General features: G+C 35.8%; 2 protein-coding genes across 3 annotated transcripts; one reads left to right on the top strand and one right to left on the bottom strand.

The window, feature by feature from the left end:
- Positions 1-1,869: 1,869 nt before the first annotated feature.
- LOC132176192 (protein arginine N-methyltransferase 1.6) lies at positions 1,870-11,186 on the top strand. Its single transcript, XM_059588328.1, has 14 exons — positions 1,870-2,213; positions 2,330-2,564; positions 4,597-4,722; positions 5,410-5,574; positions 5,658-5,776; positions 5,872-5,951; positions 6,432-6,703; positions 6,825-7,061; positions 7,376-7,449; positions 9,294-9,387; positions 9,486-9,635; positions 9,762-9,836; positions 10,685-10,781; positions 10,917-11,186. Exons 1-14 carry the CDS (start codon positions 1,921-1,923, stop codon positions 11,072-11,074), a joined length of 2,175 nt encoding a protein of 724 aa, XP_059444311.1. The 5' UTR covers positions 1,870-1,920; the 3' UTR covers positions 11,075-11,186.
- A 1,429-nt stretch (positions 11,187-12,615) lies between these two features.
- Positions 12,616-17,276, bottom strand: LOC132176223 (G-type lectin S-receptor-like serine/threonine-protein kinase RKS1). 2 transcript variants are annotated; one of them, XM_059588367.1, is made up of 7 exons: positions 15,730-17,275; positions 14,732-14,860; positions 14,120-14,328; positions 13,784-13,994; positions 13,454-13,691; positions 13,105-13,255; positions 12,636-13,024 (listed from the first exon to the last, which is right to left on the bottom strand). In XM_059588367.1, exons 1-7 carry the CDS (start codon positions 17,003-17,005, stop codon positions 12,725-12,727), a joined length of 2,514 nt encoding a protein of 837 aa, XP_059444350.1. In that variant the 5' UTR covers positions 17,006-17,275; the 3' UTR covers positions 12,636-12,724. The 2 variants fall into 2 exon arrangements, with proteins under 2 accessions (XP_059444351.1, XP_059444350.1); XM_059588368.1 differs by lacking the exon at positions 14,732-14,860 and having other exon boundaries at positions 12,616-13,024; positions 15,730-17,276.
- Positions 17,277-19,108: the final 1,832 nt, after the last annotated feature.

The following is a 19,108-nucleotide window of genomic DNA, read 5'->3' as shown; positions in this document are numbered from 1 at the left end:
ATCACTAATCTCTTGCTGAATACAATGCAGCATTTGTCTCTTCAATGCAATAGGGTCCGAGTGCAAATGTCTGTTTAAGGTTACAACATACTCTAACTCAAGATGTTTGGTTCTGAGCAAATGTCCGTTTAATATGCAGTTTAGAGAGTAGCCTCATTTGCAATGATGAAATAAAAAATCAAGTAGAATGAATGCCATGAAAAGCAAGATAAGAAAGACAATCACTACAAGATAGGAATCCTACAAGTCTAAGAAAAAAAAAATGAAACATTGAAGCATTCATATATTTATCTTTGAAAGAGAACTCATTCACTCACACAAAACAACATACACTTAAACTGTGTAACACAGAGACAAAACCAACGTCAAACCCAGAAGTAGATTAAATAAAAGAAAGCGACACACATCAGCAGGAAACCCCAATTCACTACAACGTCTATATACACACACGCTCAGTCAAGCCAATTTAATTAAAAAAAAATTCCAAATTTTTACAGGAAATTAAACAAAAATTCAGCAAAGCTTCAAAACCAAAATTTAGTTAAACCCATGAAATCTGATTTCAACCTTTTGAACCAAAATTTCATAAAACCCATCATCTTAATCAACCCGTTGAACCAAAATTTATTGAAAAACAACGGAGTTACTAACCTCTTTCAAATTTTTAGTTACAATAAGATTTAGTATGCGTGCACAACACCTCATATAAATAAACTCATTCTTCAAGGGCCATGGGAGTGATTCAGCCACTCCCAAATCGATTGGCCTAGTGGATGAAGCCACTTGGTTTTGTTAAGAATTTTGTTTTTTTGTTTGTTTTTATTTAAGTTTTTCAATTTTTTAATGTTTTAATATAAGTTTAGGTTTTTTTTTTTTTAATTGTACTAGCATATGATGCGGCAATTTTTTTTTTATTATTTTGGCATCTGAGGTGGCAAAAATACCACAAGTATCTTTTGTGATATAGTGACTTGTCTTTCAAGTGACACGTGTTGCGTTTTAACGAATAGTGATGTGAAACTCTGTTAAAAAAGTAGACGAAACATGAATGGAAGTACCATGCAAGTATTTCGCTTAACGGCATGTACCACTTGTGGCACTTTTGAAAATTGAGGCGGTCATTTGATAATGGCCCTAACCACATGTACCAAAACCGCATTTAACTATTTTTTTAATGCAACTTAGGGCATTATTAGCAGGCTTACCAAAACCATTTTTTGGTTCTTTTAGTGAACCAATTTGGTGAAAAAGCTCTAAATCCCTCCTCAACATCCTCCCTATTTTACTGGAAAAAAAAAAAAAAAATAGTGAGGGAACAATACTAACTTCACTCACCAAATATATAAACAATGCTTAAAAACTTTTTTCTCTCCACTTTTTTTTTTTTTTTTTTAAATTTCACACATGCCTTTCTCCTCTATTTTCTTTGCATTTTTTCACCCATTTTGCTTAGTACCATTTCTGTAGAGAACCATTTATGAAGAGCACCATTTTCTCTTCTCCATTTTGAGTTCGGTCCTAAATTTTTAAAAATATTACCGTTAAAATAAAATAAATATATTTTTAATGGGTAACTCAATTGGTTAGAGATTATGTTTTATGAAGTAGAAGTTGTTAATTCAAATCCCTTTCTACCTTTTTGTGTGGACATATCAAAAAAAAAAAAAAAAAGATAAATATACAAAAAATTACCGCTAAAAAAATACAAATATTTAAAAATATAAAAGTTAAAAAATGAATAAAAAAATCTTTAAAAAATAATATTTAAATAAAATAATAAAAATATATTGTACCGAATAATTAAAAAAATTTAATGTTACTACTAATAATGTTTTTTTTTTTAGCAGGCAGATTTTCATATCAGATTGGGAGATTGAACCCGGAGTCAGTACAAACGCCGTCGTTCAGCAGCCCCCCATCATGTCCCTGACCCCTCGATCGCTGGCTCGCTTCAAGGGAACAGGCAGCCGAGCCATGAGCTCTGGGTCGACCCAGCGCGTCTTCCAGCTCAAAGTCGACCCACTCACCGGCAACTCAGAATGGGTCGTCATCGACGAACAAGACCAAGAAGGACAAATGCCAGAATATCCCCAAAAACCCCTCTTGGCTACGACGTCGTATTTAGACATGCTCAATGACTCTCCAAGAAACACAGCCTTCCGCCAAGCCATCGACAAGACGGTGTCGAAACCTTGTCACGTCCTCGATATCGGGTATGTCCTACCATTTTCTCATTGGCCCACCCTTTCTCTCTCACTCTCTCTCTCTCTCTCTCTATATATATATATGTGTGTGTGTGTGTTATGCTTATGGTACAATGACTGCGCAGTGCGGGAACTGGGCTGCTATCGATGATGGCAGCACGGGCAATGGGCTCCGGGGACTCAACGACACGTCGTGGAACTGAGGGGATCGTAACGGCATGTGAGTCGTACCTGCCAATGGTGAAGTTGATGCGCAAAGTTCTGTGCCTAAATGGCATGGGAAGCAAGATAAAGGTTATCAACAATCGCTCCGATGAACTCAAAGTAGGCGTGGATATCCCTTCGCCCGCAGATATTCTAGTGAGTAGCCATTTATTTTGTTATTTTCTTCGAGTTTGATCCTTCACTTTAGAAGCTACAGATAATGTTGAAAACCATTCTGCAATAGTAAGAGTGCGTCTCGCTATTTCGTAGGGGCAAATGTCCGTTTTTAAACAACATTGTGAAAAATGTCCGGTTTGAGAGTTTGTTGGGGGAAAAAAAAAAATAGGGGTTGAAAATGTGTAAAAATTTATTTTTTGGGAACACGTTTCACTTGACTGCGTTTTGAAACTACTCTTTTTTTCAAATCGCACAAAAGAGTTAAAACCAGATGAATACTAAAACAACTAGTATGTGATAGTTTTAAGGAGAAAATACATTTACTCCCTTGAATAGTCCTCTTTTGCACTTATCCCTAAACTACCATTGCGACATTTGACCACTCCAGCTACCATTTAGATGTAAAGAGCCCCTCCATTAGTTGATGGCATTATATCATATGGAAATATGAGCATGTGACACGTACTTGCTCATTTTTAACCTGAAATGATGAAAATACCTTGAGTTTAAACAGTGAATTTATATAAATACCCTTTTAAGTTAAAAAAAGCAAAAAAAATAAAAAATTTAAAATAGTTGCCACCCTAAGCGGTGGTGAAGCATCCATTGGGGGTGGTAGAGCCACCCTTGGGGGCGGTCAAGCTATGCCAAAACACTTTTGGGGTGGTTTGGCTACCCCAAAACACCTGAGGTTGGTTGCCAGACCGCCCTAGGTGATTTGGAGGTGGCCCAACCACCCATGAATTTTAGGGTGGCTCGGCCACCACTAAGTAATTTCAGGGTGGCCAAATCCCCTTTGGGGTAGCTAAGTCGCACCCGAAACCCTGTAGGGGTGACTAAGTAACACCCGAAACCCTGTAAGGGTAGCTTGGCCACCCCCAAGTGGTTTGGGAGTGGCCAAACCACCCATAGGGGGTGGCCAAACCATCGCTTGTGGGAGTGGCCAAGCCACCCTTGAAATTGCTTAGGGGTGGCTTAGTCACCCTCAAGCGATTTGAGGGTGGCTGAATCATACAATGTGGGTGGCCAAATGTAATACTCTAGTTTTATATTGAGAAGATGAGTAGCTCACATAGAACGGGTGGTTTATAAAGACACTCATAGGTGCTAGTCTTACATTGGTTCTTTATTAGTTGAGATTGAACTTTATAGTGATTCTAAGAAAGTTTCAAATTGACTAGTCATTTAGGAGTGATAGTGCAGATATGGCTAGCACTTTTCCTAAATTGTTACAAATTGTATAAGAACAACCTACTAACACCATGCAGTATTGGAGTATTGCATGATGTGGCACTGACGAGAACATTAAGGATTTAAGGGGATGAGAGAGATTGTAACACCCCAGTCCAATATTGGGAAGATGAGTAGCTCACATAGAATTGATAGTTTATAAAGACACTCATAGTGGTAAGTCTCACATTGGTTCCTTAGTAGTTGAGACTAAGCTTTATAAGTCATTTTAAGGAAGCTCAAAATTGACTAGCATTTTTGGAGTAATAGCAGAGATATGGCTAGCGTAGGGCATTTATGTTATTTCTGGTAAAAAAATGAGCTCATGCATGTCACATACTCAGTTTTCTATTGGATTTAACACCCACAACTAATGAAGGGGGATCTTTGCATTTATATGGTAGTTGGAAGGGGTCAAGTGTCACAAATGGTAGTTTGGTGGGGTAATTGCGAAAGAGTTGTTAGTTCATGGGGATTAAGTGTATTTTCCCGTAGTTTTAATCATAAAGAAACTAAAATACTCTGTTTTTGGATGTCTTGTGGAAGTGTAAGCTGAAAATTTCCTATTCTGTTTTGATGTAGCTTTTTAGGCTGAAAAGTTTAAAATATCCTTTATTTAAAATGAGATGAAGGCCATTGATGAATAAGGGATCCATCACCACAAGCCACAGTTGGTTGTATAAAGATGGATTCTTGGATTTCATTAGAATGTTGCCGATTTGAGCACGGACTACTTTGGTTGGTTCCTTGGTTTATTGTGTCTTGCAATCTATAATTGCAGGTTAGTGAGATACTAGACTCTGAATTACTGGGTGAGGGGCTAATACCAACTCTACAACATGCTCATGACACGCTGTTGGTGCAAAATCCACAAACGGTCCCATATCGAGCAACTACTTATGGTCAGGTGTTCACAGATCCCCTTTACTTTTCTTTGTTATGTTCTCAATTGTGAAATTGGTTTGGCATATAATTTTTTTTTTGATAAGTAAAATTGGTTTGGCATATAATTTTACCTTTTGTTCTTTCTGTTTTCTTATCTTCTAAATAAATAAGAGTTTACATGTTATGTGCTTATGATATGCATGTTCGGGTATTGCATTTGTCCTCTAAGAGTGATCCTAGCCTTTTGCATTAACTATACTGAAGGATGGTATAAAGTGCCAATGTTTCTAAAATGCTTTCTAGCCACCCTAAAGTTTGTTTGTGTTATGAGATGCAACTTGCTTCTCCTCCGAAAATTGGCCACTATGTTTGTGTCTTTCTTCTGAGTTTCTATTCTTATCCTCCTTTTTTTAATTTTTTATTTATTTATAAGTAATTGTACTTATTGATCTTATGGTTCTTCCCTTAAACTTTTGTGTTACTAGCTACTTAACATATGTAATTTTATTTCACTTATTGGTAGTAAACTATTATGCTATATGCTTTTTTTTTTAATAAGTAAAAATGAAGATAGTAGTAAATAGGTGTTAAGTTTATTTATTTATATATATTTTCTTTTTTTCTAGGTTGAGATGGGATTCATTTAATCATTTCCAGGCTAACCCGGGTTGATTATTTTTCCCCTTCTCTTCTTGCCCTCCTCCCTCAGCTGGTTGAAAGCTCATTTTTGTGGAAGCTGCATGATTTACGAAATAATGAAGCTGAAGCATGTGATGGCATCCATCTTATTCCAAGTGGGTTGGATGGTATTTTACATGCCAACCCCCAGCAATATGCCATGCATTGTGATGCAATAAAAGAAGAAATAAAGCTGGTAATGATATTAATTACTCTTCAACAATCCATCCTTGAAAATTACTAGTGTTTTAATACCTACTCAAATTAAGATTCATCCAGCTGTCAGAACCCTTCAAAATTTTTGAATTTGATTTTTGGAAACGGCCAGACAGTCATCGAGAAACTGAGCTGCACATAAAGGCAACTAATGATGGAAGAGTTAACGCTATAGTTTCATGGTAATCACATCTGTGTTGCAATATTAATTTCCTGTAATTGTATTCTTTCAGGATGGTTCTGACACCTCTGTGTGTGTATCTTTGCATGTATTCAGGTGGAGACTTCAGCTTGACTGTGAAGGGAACTTCTTTTATTCTACTGCCCCTGCATGGATAAACTCAACCAAAGACTCAGGTGGTTATATATAGGATTCCCTTGTGAGTGGTGATAATTTTCATTCTACTTTCCGCTGTAGTGACGCACTTACTGTGCTTAGGAAGTTAGGCAACTTGATAACGTAGTGTATTTTTAAGTGACATAGAGGATCTTAATGAATATTTACTGTATAGGTTTGTAATTTTTATATGAAATATAGTACCTGTAAAATAAATTTTGCTGAAATACCTGTTTACCAATCTTTACCAAATGTTTGTTGCATCCAATATCCAGGTCTTTCAGTAACCATGTTGATGATAAGCTAATAGCTAGCTTTTCTGTTAGAACATGCTCAAGAATGTTTATCTCACTAGTTAAATTGTATGGCATTGTTTCATGCCTGATGCTGCTTTCAGATTCACCCTTAAGAATTTCAGAAATATACCTAGGGCTTTCAACTAACAGATGAGTTCTTCAGAAAAACTTTGTAGTTCATGCTTTGGTTTGATGCTTCACCAGGTGCCAGGCATTGGTGTGACCACTGGAAACAGTGTGTTTGGTTTGTTCCAGGCCAAGGTACATCCATTTCCAAGGACGAAGAGGTTCATTTGCACGCTGTTCATACTGAAACTAGCATCTCTTATAATCTTAAGACCCAAGCCCCAAGAATTGAGGTTATGCAGGATAGCCTCGACACTGGGGATTCGCAGCTCATACTATCGCCAGAAAGAATAGCAATTTATGGAGACAGTGAATGGAGGGATTCCATGTTGAAATCCATGAGAAATGCTGTAACCTCTCTCTCTCTCTCTCTCTTTCTGACATGCATGCTCTTATACACAAACTTTTTATCAACCTCATTCTATTTGTCCACATCTTTTACTTATTTTAAATAAGAGGTACTCTCTACAGTTGCAGGAAAGAGTTAACTCACTATGTGTTGTTGCGGATGATAGTCTTTTCTTAACTCTTCTCGTTGCACATCTTTCAAGAACATCACATGTAATATCATTGTTTCCGGGGCTGCGAGACAAGGGTGCCCAATATTTGCAAGCTGTTGCAGATGCAAATGGTTTTTCAATGGATCGTGTAGAAGTTCTTGAAAAGAGGAAAACACATTTGACTATGCATGATACGCATCAGAAAAAGGTTATTCCATCCTAATTTAGCTAAGATTCCTCCATAACTTGCTTTTGAAATTTTACTCTTTTTTTTCCTTTTTCTTTTTTCTCACATCTGGGACCGAACAGGTGGTTTGAGATGCCGAAGTTATAGTAGCTGAACCATGTGGTCATATCCAGTTGAATATTATTTAGAGTAGAAGTAGATGTTTGGTTGAGCATTATGACAATTTTCCACTTTTCTTTGAAATTTGTTGTTTTAATTAAATATATTCTCCAAGCTAGCATTAACGAATTACAATTTGAATATAACCAATTTGTTATTATGTGCTTTATCTGTAGGTTGATCTGTTGATTGGAGAACCATTCTATTATGGAAATGATGGCATGCTTCCTTGGCAGAACCTGCGGTTTTGGTAAATCCAATTGTTATTTGATCTTGCTGTATTTTATCCTTTAATGAATATCTACAAGACAAAATGTGGATCCTGGTGGCAGTCGGTGTGACTCTTATAAACATAGCTTAGAATCTCTACATGTTAGCAACACTTCTTTGGATCTTGTAAACACGCCTACTTTATTTGGCCCTGAACATTGTAAAGTAATGTGTCCATCTATATTTCTATGTTATATTCTATCTTAACAATGACCAGTCATGATGAATTAAGGACCAAAGAGTTTAACTGGATATGGCCAGTGATTCAATTGTCATTATTATTAATGTAAACCGTAATTTTACCTTATATACATTTCTTCATGTATCTTTTTGATAAATTGCATTTCCAAGGCATCAGTATATGGCTCATTTTACACTAGATATTGAAAAGAGTTTAGCTTCTATAAGGACCAGGCATAAAGAGGTTTTTGTGGAACATCAAAACACTTTATGCTGAAAACACCCATTCACACCAAACCCATGACCCAAACCTCCTCCTTGTCGGCTAAGAATCAATGCAACAACCCAAAAAGAAAACTAATCTCCAAGAAAAAACACAAAATCATCCGTTATTAAACCAGACCACGACCACAACACAGTAACTTCAAACCCCCAATATCCTCCTCATCTGCCAACAATCAAAATACAACAAAACCCACAAACAAAATCTTCCTCCTCGCTCGGCTACCCAGCCGCCCATAATCCCGAAAAATCACCCTCCTCCTCAATGGGCTACTCTAGCATCAACAACCATTGTATTTCTCAAAAATCAACCATAACCCATCAAACGTATAAAACACCCAAGCCACCGAAAATTCTTCAACCATCATTTACCCGAAACCCAAAGCTCAATCCCCTTCTCCAAGTTTTGGCCAATAACAACCGAAAATCGAAGCCCACTACTCAAAATAACAGTTTTATTCAATGGTTTAGCTTAAAAATTGCAAGCTAGGCTTCAATCAGATTGGGCTCTAAAGAATATGAAAAAAACTTCAAGATTTTTGGTTGATGGGTTTGGCGTGATTGGGTGTTTTCAGCCTGAAGTGTTTTGGTGTTCCAATATGATGTGACAAGCTATTATTAGAGGGCACAAAAGACTTCTTTTGTGCCAGGTCTTTATAGAAGTTATACTCTATTGAAAAATTAACAAGCCTAAAAACCTGTTCTGACAGCTAAGATCTACAGTTTGTGTCAAATAGTAGCATTCAATAAGCCAGTTAACATATTTAAGATGTGCCAAACTTATGCCAACTGGGAACCTTTGGGTTTGGGACTATGTTGTTGTGTACTTTGCACTGATTGGATGTAGATTAGGCGCACATCTGTTGACACTCGATTGGTGATTGAGGCCATCAGCAATTTCCTCCCAAAAAACTTTAGTAGTTCGAGTATATGCTTTCTCCTGAAGCATCAACGATACTGACCTCTATTTGCATCGATCTTATGATCACAGTTGTGTATCAAAATGTTTAATTTTAGTTTAGATAGACCCTCAATATAATTCTAGTTCTGGCATCAACTATTATCTCTCAAACTTTAGAGTTGTAAGAGGTGTATATTTTGTGGTCAACTCATGAATAGCTTAATGTCCTTATTAGGACTTATTATTAGGTGAATTTGTAAAATATTATTAGGTATAATTCTGGTGAGCCTATGATGTTTTCAAGATATTTTGTGTATGTAAATATTTGCTTTGTCCAAATGAGCCCAGTGCATTGTTGGAAGTGTTTAAATGAAGGAAGTCCATTGATAGTTCCGATATTGCACATTTACTTTTTTTTTTTTTGGTCTTTTAATTCCTTTTTGTTTTGGTTTGGCTTTAAGGAAGGAAAGGACCGTACTTGATCCTGTTCTCTCAGAAGATGTACTAATAATGCCTTGTAAAGGAATACTGAAGGCTTGTGCAATGTCTCTCCCTGTAAGTTAGTGCTGTACTTGTCTCATTGTATCTTATTTGTTTGAACCCATTAGCTGATTATTTTGTGTAGATTATGGGATTTGAAAACTTTTGTTCAGGATCTCTGGAGCAGTCGGCGTTGCTTGAGTAAGATTGAAGGTTTCGACCATTCGATTGTAAATACTACATTAGGGGCATGTGGTGAATTGCCTGCACCAGAAGAAGGTCCCTGTTTGCCTTTTTATATCTGGCAGTGTGGGGAAATTAAGGTAGTGAATGTATATAGAATTCATATTTTACGAAGAGAATATTTCTGAGATGGAAGGAAACACAATTTCCTTCTGGATGAAAATGTTATTACTGACACTGATGGTGCTGCATGAAAAACGTTTCAGGAACTCAGTGAGATATTTACAATCATGGAGTTTGATTTTTCAAAACCAATAAGACCATGTTATGGAAAAGCCCAGGTATTCCAATTGCACTTTCTAACAGAGTGGTATTAGTCTTGGATATATACCTGTAAGAATTTGGTCATCTGCTAGCTAATCTTAGGAACAAATAGTTCCTGCTCAGCTCTGTAAACATGTTTTAATTGTTTTATACTGGTTTATATTTTCTTTAATTCATTTGAAAAGTACATGTGGTATTGCACGTTTTGCATTATGGCATCAGTTTTTTTTTTTTTTTTTTTTTTTTTTTTAAAAAAATTATAAGTAAAGCAAATTTATTAAAAAGCGCAAGGCGTGCAATCTAGTACACAGGATATATACAAGAGAAAAACACCCAGCAAGATCAAGAACAAGGAAAGAGAGCACAAAAATCTACAAAATTAGAAACAACAAGAAAGGCGTTAATAGAGATCTCCACTCATTGAGGGATATAAGGAAACAAAGTTATAGGTTCATGCTTGTCTTCTCGCAATCATTGAAACTTCGAGCATTCCTTTCTCGCCAAATGCACCTCATTAAACCTTCTTTCCAGGAGCTCCAACGCCCATCTAGGCATGACCTAGCCTACTGATTGAACTAGTTATTGAGCTCATGTACATCAGATCAGCAAAACTTTTGGTCATTATGTAACATCCCTAGACTAAAAACTACTGAATTTGCCATGCTTTCCCATTAGAAAATTCTGTTACATTTTGAATTCACTTTATGGCAGTCAAAATGGCTGTAGTTTTGTTTTGCGCATCGCTAATAAGAGTCGAATAGGTACTTTACACAAATAATCAACTATATTATTTTTGTTGAAAACTACTGCTTGATGAGAGTATATACTGTCTTTTTTAATTGATTGTTGAAAATGCTTGTTGCAGGTTGATTTTATAGAGCCTGGGATTTGCCATGGCTTTGCATTATGGATTGATTGGGTGATGGATTCAGAGAATTCCATTGTGTTATCTACAGGGCCAGGTACTACTTAATTCAATGTAGAAGTGGTTTAATGGTAACTTGATACTTGCCGTTTTCTGCTATATCTTTGTTAAACAACCTTCAGTAAGTAAGCGACTCTCTTGCTTGCATATCTGATGTGATATATTGATTCAGATAAGAGATATTGGAAGCAAGGAGTAAAGCTTCTAGGGCAACCTGTTGCAGTTGGGGTCCATGAATCAAGAAATATGGGTGAATATCTTTCTACTGTGATTGAAGCATCTTTTGACGCATCCAATGGTGAACTCATCATCGGACACAACTTCCTATGATATCTCTGCATTTTTGTTTTGGCACTCAGGCAGTTACATAATGGTCATTTTCTCTTAAAAATTGTAACAAATTAATAGATCAATGCCGAAATCTTTATTGTGGCTTTCTCTCTCTCTTTTTTTTTTTTTTTCCCAAGCTAATTGTGGCTTTGAAGCCTTTTACAATTATACACTTTGAAATTGGTGTAATAGATCACATTAGATTGAGTAATGTTATATACCATACTACTATTCCAATATACTGATGTAGCATTGTCAATTCACCCTTAAATCAGCACTTGGTTACAAGAAAAAAAAAATGTGGTGAATTGGCAATGCCGTGTTAGTGAGATATTGGTGGATTGGTATATAGCATTACTCTATTCTGAGATCTATTGAAAATTAGATCCCATAATTGCTAGCAATTTCATTAATCCGGCATTTACCTTCATAGAATCAAAGATCATTTGGATATTTTTCTATGGTGACATGGTTTACTTAGTGAATTGACTATGTTCAAATGACGGGCTACATCATGGTCTGACCATTTACCAATAACGGGATATATTGGAAAGAATGAAGGTGCATTCATCGATAGGTTTTTATTATTTTTATTTACCTTTTCAATTCAATCTAAATGAGCCAGTCCTAGCCTTGATAAATGTTCATTTGAATAACACCTGTGAAAAAGCTGGGCTGATAGCCTGATACTCCTATTGTGTTACCAAGCATTAGGAATGATACATGAAGCTCATTAATCCTATTCTTCCTGAGAGACTAGAAGGTTGTTTGAAAGAAAAGAAAATCATTATTTAGAATGTTTTGTACCATATCCATCCATGTGTAGTTGATTATTCATAGTGTGCTAGTGCATGCAAATATTAAAAGTTTTGACGAGAGCACCGAACATTGATTTGTTAGATTTAGTGCATGCAAATATTTAAAATTTCGAGAATCATCCCCATTTTGATTAGTTACAAGTTTTGACGAGAGCATCGAACATTGATTTGCTAGATTTCTATATACCACATCAGTATCCCACCATTATCTTACAATGGTGACATGACATTGCCAATCCACCTTTAGATAATCATTGTTAAAAAATAAAAAATAAAAAATCAATAGTGAATTGGTATACCACATATAGTAAGATAGCGGTGTGATATGTATTATTACTCTTATATAATAATACATTGGAACATTGGCATTGCCCAGATTTTTCTTTTTACCCAACTCCCCCAACTTTGCCAGGCTGAATGCTTGCTGGTTTTTAGAAAACAAGGAAAGCTTGGTTTGTTTGTGCATAGAGCAAATAAAATTTATCAAGAAGCAATTAGTATTGGTTCAAATTTTGGTTAATGACATCAAAAGAACAAACTTGACGGTGTTATACATATTTAAACTTCCATTCCAATTCTTAACATTGATTGCTTTGCCCACACAACATATCCAAAAAGGTCCACAGTCTACAAAGGATTTTTAAGACCCAATGTTTTCCATGTTGTTCCTCCACCCTTATTGTTAATCTTGTTTTGAACTAGTTTTGAAGTTCAAGTTCTCTTGGTAATGATCTTATATTATTCTATATTCATACAAGAAAAATATCAATATAAAGTTAATCATATGCTGTAATAACATATTGGTGCACTGAACCTAACAGCCTATATATGGTTAGCGAGCATTAATCATAGTAATTGTTACTTCATTTACAGAATTAGCTCCTTCACTAATTGATCTATCTCTACTATTGTAAGTGCTCTTCAGGATAAATGCAGGTTGTTTTGGATAAGCAAGAGTTGTGTCATTACCCAACATGAAAACAACCGCTGACATGGTCGGCCTATCTTTTGCATGTTCTTGCACACACAAAAGCCCAATTTGAATACATCTCAAAATTTCCTTAGCATATTGCTCACCCAGTGATGAATCAACCATTTCCATGGCTTTATCTTCTCTCCATAGGTCCCAAACCTACAAACAAAGTAATCATCATATTAGGTTAAAACAACATTACACTAATTTGATAAGCCATTATTTGCATGTGTTCTTACATGCCCAATCAAATTTGAGGAGGGACCATCATTATAATAAGCACTATTCTTTTTGCCAGTAATGATCTCCAGCAACAAAACTCCAAAGCTATATACATCAGACTTCACTGAAAATTGCCCCTGCATTGCATACTCCGGTGACATATAACCACTGCAGTAACAAAATGAAATTATCAAAGATAGCTCTATGTTTGGGCATTAATATAGCGCATAAACTTTCTACAAACACAATAGAAAAAAGAATTACAAAGTCTTTTTAAACCCTTTGAATTTGTACTTTTAAGACATAAGAATGGAAGTCACCTAATAACATGAAGTCTATAACATATCTTTATTTTGTAACACTTACTATGTTCCAACGACGCGATTTGTATTTGCTTCAATTTGGTCCCTTCCAACGATTCTAGCCATACCAAAATCTGCAATTTTTGGATTTAATGCATTGTCAAGTAGAACATTGCTAGCCTTTAAGTCTCTATGAATAATTCTTAATCTTGAGTCTTGATGAAGATATAAGAGCCCTCGAGCAACCCCACAAATAATTTCGAAGCGTCGTCCCCAGTCTATCAATGACCTTTTTGTTTCATCTGAATGAAGAGATAATAAGAACTTAGAATATATGCTTATGTTTGTAATGGGAGACCATTTTGCAAGAAGTTTATGTGAAAAGTAGACATACGAAAAATGAAAAAGTCCAAGCTTTTGTTTGGCAAGTACTCGTAGATTAACATCTTCTCTTCTCGATGAACACAATAACCTAGAATCCTCACAAGGTTCCTATGTTGGAGTTTAGCAATTATTGTAACTTCATTTTTGAATTCTTCAACTCCTTGTCCGGAATACTTTGAAAGTCTTTTTACTGCAATTTCCTTCTGATTATCTAAGAGACCCTGAAAGTAAAGTACAAATTTCTTTCGGTTATGATGCATGGAAACATCAAGGATAAAATTTGGTGCATTAAAACACATGAATTGAAATTATGCAAATTTTGAAACTCTTTCAGGGAGGGTAGTACCTTATAAACTGAGCCAAAACCTCCTTCTCCAAGCTTGTTAGCATCAGAGAAATTATCTGTGGCTGCAACTATGATACTTAGATCAAAGAATGGTAAATCTGAACTTCTTGTACTCTCATTGAGCTCCCTTATACTACTTGGAGATTCTTGAAGGTATGTTGAACTTGAGGTAAGACTAAACATATTTTTGCTTTCCCTGCTCCCTCTTCCTGTCATCAAACGCAGTTACAAATATTTCAGGATGTAATGTTTGTGCAATTATGAATTCCAACACAAAAAGAAATACATTAAAAGAAAATAATGAAACAGAGGAATAGAACAAGCTGCAGAATTCTACCTTATAATTTTCCATTTTTATCATTGATAGGATGAAATGAGTTGGGTTTATAGTTCTTCTGGTAATTGATTGATTATGGCAGTAAAAACTCTGACTTTCTTTCTTGCCTCCTCAGTTACCAAACTAATTATTTTTTAATATCTGATTATTGGTTTACAACATAAAGTCACCTTGACAGCATTCATTAATTACCAGGCTTAGAAATAAAGAAATAGATGAATAGAAAAAAGAAATAAAAACTGGTTCAAATAAAATAGTGAAAATAGTTTACTTACCTCTCTTGTTCTTCATTACCAGCCAATATCCAATGGAGACCAAAAGAAGCAACATTACAGCAACAGAAACTGTAAGAACTGCCAATATCTTCTTGCTCCTAAGAAGGCCTTTTTTCTTTGAATATTGAGCTAAAGTGAAAAGAAAAGAAAAGAAAAGAAAGAAACTGTTAAAATATTATTAAATTATTACATTTTTTTTATTGATTTAAGTTTTTTAAGATAAATGGTGATTTAACATGCTATCAAAGCAACTGTTTTGAGTACAAAAGAGTTTGAACTCACACATAAGGAGAGTGTTCAATATTAATTAAATACTTAAATTTACTTCTTTTTTTTTTTATTCCTATAAATTTTTAGCATAAATGGTAATTTAACATAAACATTATTTGTAATGACATCATAAATCAAAGAGGGTAATTGAACATAACCGGTAAATATTGATGAAAATTGCAAGAAAAAAGGGAGAGGAAGAAAGGAATATGGGTTCAAGGGAAAGAAAGGAATATGGGTTTAAGGGAATGATTGGGATCTCATATTATTAGGCTCTTCGAATTTTACATAAATTCAAACAGCCTAACAGATGAGATTGCGGGCCAAACTGTCCTGAACAAGTGAATCCCGCATCTTAAACTATTTGAAGTAGGTGAACTCCGTGGTCCCTCTTTCTTAAGCTATCAAAATTTCAATAAAATTGAGGAAATCTAATAGCATGATCCTCATCCTAAGAGGAATGCATGAAACGGTCTTCATTGTATCAAAGATCAGGTGGGCCATGTGTGACATATAAGGACATAAAAAAATAAGGAATACATCAATACAAGTTTAGAAAATCTTACAAAAATCCACTTGTTGCTGATGGGTTAGAATCCAAGTCAGAAAAAAAAAATATATAAAATAGACATTCAGATAACATTTTCCAATTCAATTAGACAAAAAAAAAAAAAAATTCCAATTCAAAAAACAGTGAGAAAGAAAAAGTAATGAAAATGGAAAATTACCTAGCACAACGGCATCCACACGTATGTATAATTCTTGTCCTGCATTGGAGTAGACTCTAGTGTCCACCAAGTCCCCGTGCCATGCCAAGCACCCAATCCCTCCCCTTGTCTCGTCTGCACTGGTGTAAGCCGTACAAGAACAATTCCTCAAGCACTCCTGCCTACACTCCTCCAAACTCAGATTCATGTCCGCACGTGCTATTGAAGTATCCGGCACCTTCACACGTGCCAACTTCACAAACCCTTCTCCACTGCCGCACGCGGATACTCCCCGCCTCCTCACACACCCGCCCAACCCGTCTCTCAAGTACCAATCACGGGTCGAATTGGGTTCAAACCCTGGTAAGCATGTGCACTCAAACTTTTCTGGATTGTATGGGTCGCAGTAACTATTTGGACCGCACTCTTCGTACTTATCGCACGTCTCTTTCGGAGCAGACCAAAACTCGACCCATCTAACCTCGTGCCACGTGGAGCGAACAACGATTCCTGATTCATTCAACACCATTCTAGTAAGAACTGTAGGGTCATTTACACTATACACAATCGTGACCTCATCTTGATTATTCACGTAACTGACGTTGAAAATAAAATTATGAGTCATTTCGGGTACACCGCTCCATCTTTGGCCGGTCCATGGTCCGGCCCGCCACGATGGAGTTGCGCCCTTGTTTAGGAACAATTGTGGGTACCCAATTGGGTCAATCTCGTATGAGCAGTTTCCGGTTCCCGGGTCATCTTCGGACTTCCAAGATGTTAGGTATCGGCTGAGCCCGGTCCGCCGGTCCAGCCCAAGTTTCATCAACGGAAGCATAGTATTGCTGGGATAGTCGAAGCTCTGCCATGTAACCCTTTGGCTGTCTCGTAGAACCAAAACAAGATTCCCAGAATCTAAGAGTTGAGCCATAGAATTGTTTGTGGTTGAGATTGAAGCGTTTGTAGACCAGATTGCGGTGCTTCGGTTTTGGCTGTTAAGGACGAGGTTTCCATGGCCGTTGATGGAGAGGACTCCGGAGGTATCATTGAGAGGGATGTCTCTGTTTGCCACCCACACAACGGTTTGTTGAGGAACTTTGTTATACCATATTCCGATGTAGCGTCGGCCAGAGTTTCCTGGGCTGAAAAACCCAAGTGCGAAGGTTTTTCCTTTCGAAACCAGGATGTCACCGTCTTTAACGGGCTGGTTTGGGGAAATGGTGTCAAGGGAAATGCAAAATCGGAAAACAAGTAGGGAGAGAAGCAATGATGTATTCAATAACTCTTTAGCCGGATTCATGGTGGTTTTTCCGATGAAGATTATAGGTTGGCCAACAAGAATGCTGTGTGTCAGTGGGATTGGGTTAAGATTAAGGATCAAACTGAACTTGAATAGGGGTAATTAACAGAACTCGAAAGATTCAGGAGTACTAGAGTCTGGGAAATAGGTGAGATATTTAATAAGTAAGGTGCACAATTGAGGAAATAGAAACCACCATGAGAATGGTTTTTCAAGAAGCTACTTCAACGGTTAAATGCATGATCGTATGTATGTTTAAGGATGGAGTAATGCCACGTCTTAGAATGCCCTCCCACCATAAATTTGACTGACGCTTGTCAGCTTGTGTGCTTTTCTCTCTTTTATTTGTGGGTTCCACTCTTTCATGTTGTCTGCCCAAGTATTATTATCACACATTAAATGATTCTTTTTCAATACCTAGTTTGCTTTTTTCAAAAACAAAATTTTAAAATTTTATTTACATCTTTTTAAAAAAAACCTAAATCCGTGTAAATTTTATATGGGGATAAGCGGTAAAATAACAAATTTCATCATTTACCTTTAATGTAACTGTTAATAAATTGTTTCTAATGAGTAGCTCAATCGGTTGTGAACCACGCTTCATGAAGCAAAAATTATTAGTTCAAATCCATTATTGAACACAAAATAACATTTTAAAAAAAAATTAACCATTATATCGGTAAAACCTGCACTATAACTCATGTATGAAAGAAGAATGTGAAAAAAAAAAAACAAAAACAAAAACAAACGCAAATAACAATTCTTTTCCCATGTAAAGTTTCCTTATAAAAAAAAAAAAACAAAAAAAACAAAAACAAGATAGTACTATTTGGTGAGAACATAGTAAATTCTGGACCTTAAGCCTCACCAACTAATAAAAGTGCACAGGAAAATCTGGACCACCCTTTTCTTGTCCTGAAAACAATAGTCATGACTCATGACTCATGGATATGAGCAAAGGACATGTTCAGCATTACTCTTGAGATTAATAATGTTTCGGTACATATCTTTCTGTCTTATCAATTTTACATCTTTTAAGACAATTTGGCATATTCTCGGGTGTAGCTCAATATGTTAGAGTTCATGTTTCATGAAGAAGAAGTTATTTTTAAAAGATTAAGATTTTAAATATTAATTTATAATTTTAAGAGCCAAAATGCAATTTTGTCAAACATTTAATTACATTTTCAAACAAACACATTTTAAAATCGCTATTTTTAAAATTGTAAACCCAATTGTACCATAAAAATAAGAGTGACTTAATAGCATTTAGTACAAATTTCTTTACAAAATGGCATGATAGTTTATGTATCCTTAACCAATTCATCAATTATGAATTGCTACGTCAATTTGTATGAAAATTATAATAAAAGACGTGTACAATCTCAAATATTTTCCAAAAACCAATCATATGCATGAGGGTTAAATAATATGTTTCATATATTCGATTACTTGTAAGATCCTTTAATTCAATAATCAATACCGCTTTAGTAGGAAACATGGTTTTCCTAATGAAGATTAGATGTATAGGTCCTGGCTAATCATATGAGGTTGCGGAAAGCATTGAAATCTAGGAGGTGGCCCAAATCTCTTGAAAGAGGAAATGTGACAAATGTCAATGCGAGCGAAGTGTGTAAATGAAACTAATTAAGAAGTCTTTTAAGGGTAGTTTAGTCATCTGAAAAACCATACCTCATGAAGCAGGTGCTATTAGTTTGAATCTCTTTTTTACTTTTCTTTATCTTGGCGGACATGTAAAAAAAAAAAAAAATTACTAAGAAAAGGAAGTACTTTATTTTATTACACTGGCATGGGATATGATCGTGGAAAAACTAGAAAGTTGCTTCTTAGTTGTCTAGAATTGATTAATTGGTGACCCAGCTTTAGCCACAAATTGGCGCTGGATATTAATTGCTTTGTATATGATATGATGTATTGATGTATCAATTTCTTGCTGGAACAGTGCTTGCATGAGTTATCTAATATTGGCCACATTAATTATTTCAACTACACCCGCCACTATCATAACTAAAGGTGATGGGGACTTCATATTAATGCAATTTGTTGTAACCAATTAAGAAAATGGCTTTTTGATTCTTGTGG

This window comes from Corylus avellana, chromosome ca3, assembly GCF_901000735.1.
Source record: "Corylus avellana chromosome ca3, CavTom2PMs-1.0".
In the NCBI taxonomy this organism is placed as follows: Eukaryota; Viridiplantae; Streptophyta; class Magnoliopsida; order Fagales; family Betulaceae; genus Corylus; species Corylus avellana.
Note: the sequence above shows the minus strand (reverse complement) of the source record. Positions and strands in the feature narration are given on the sequence as shown.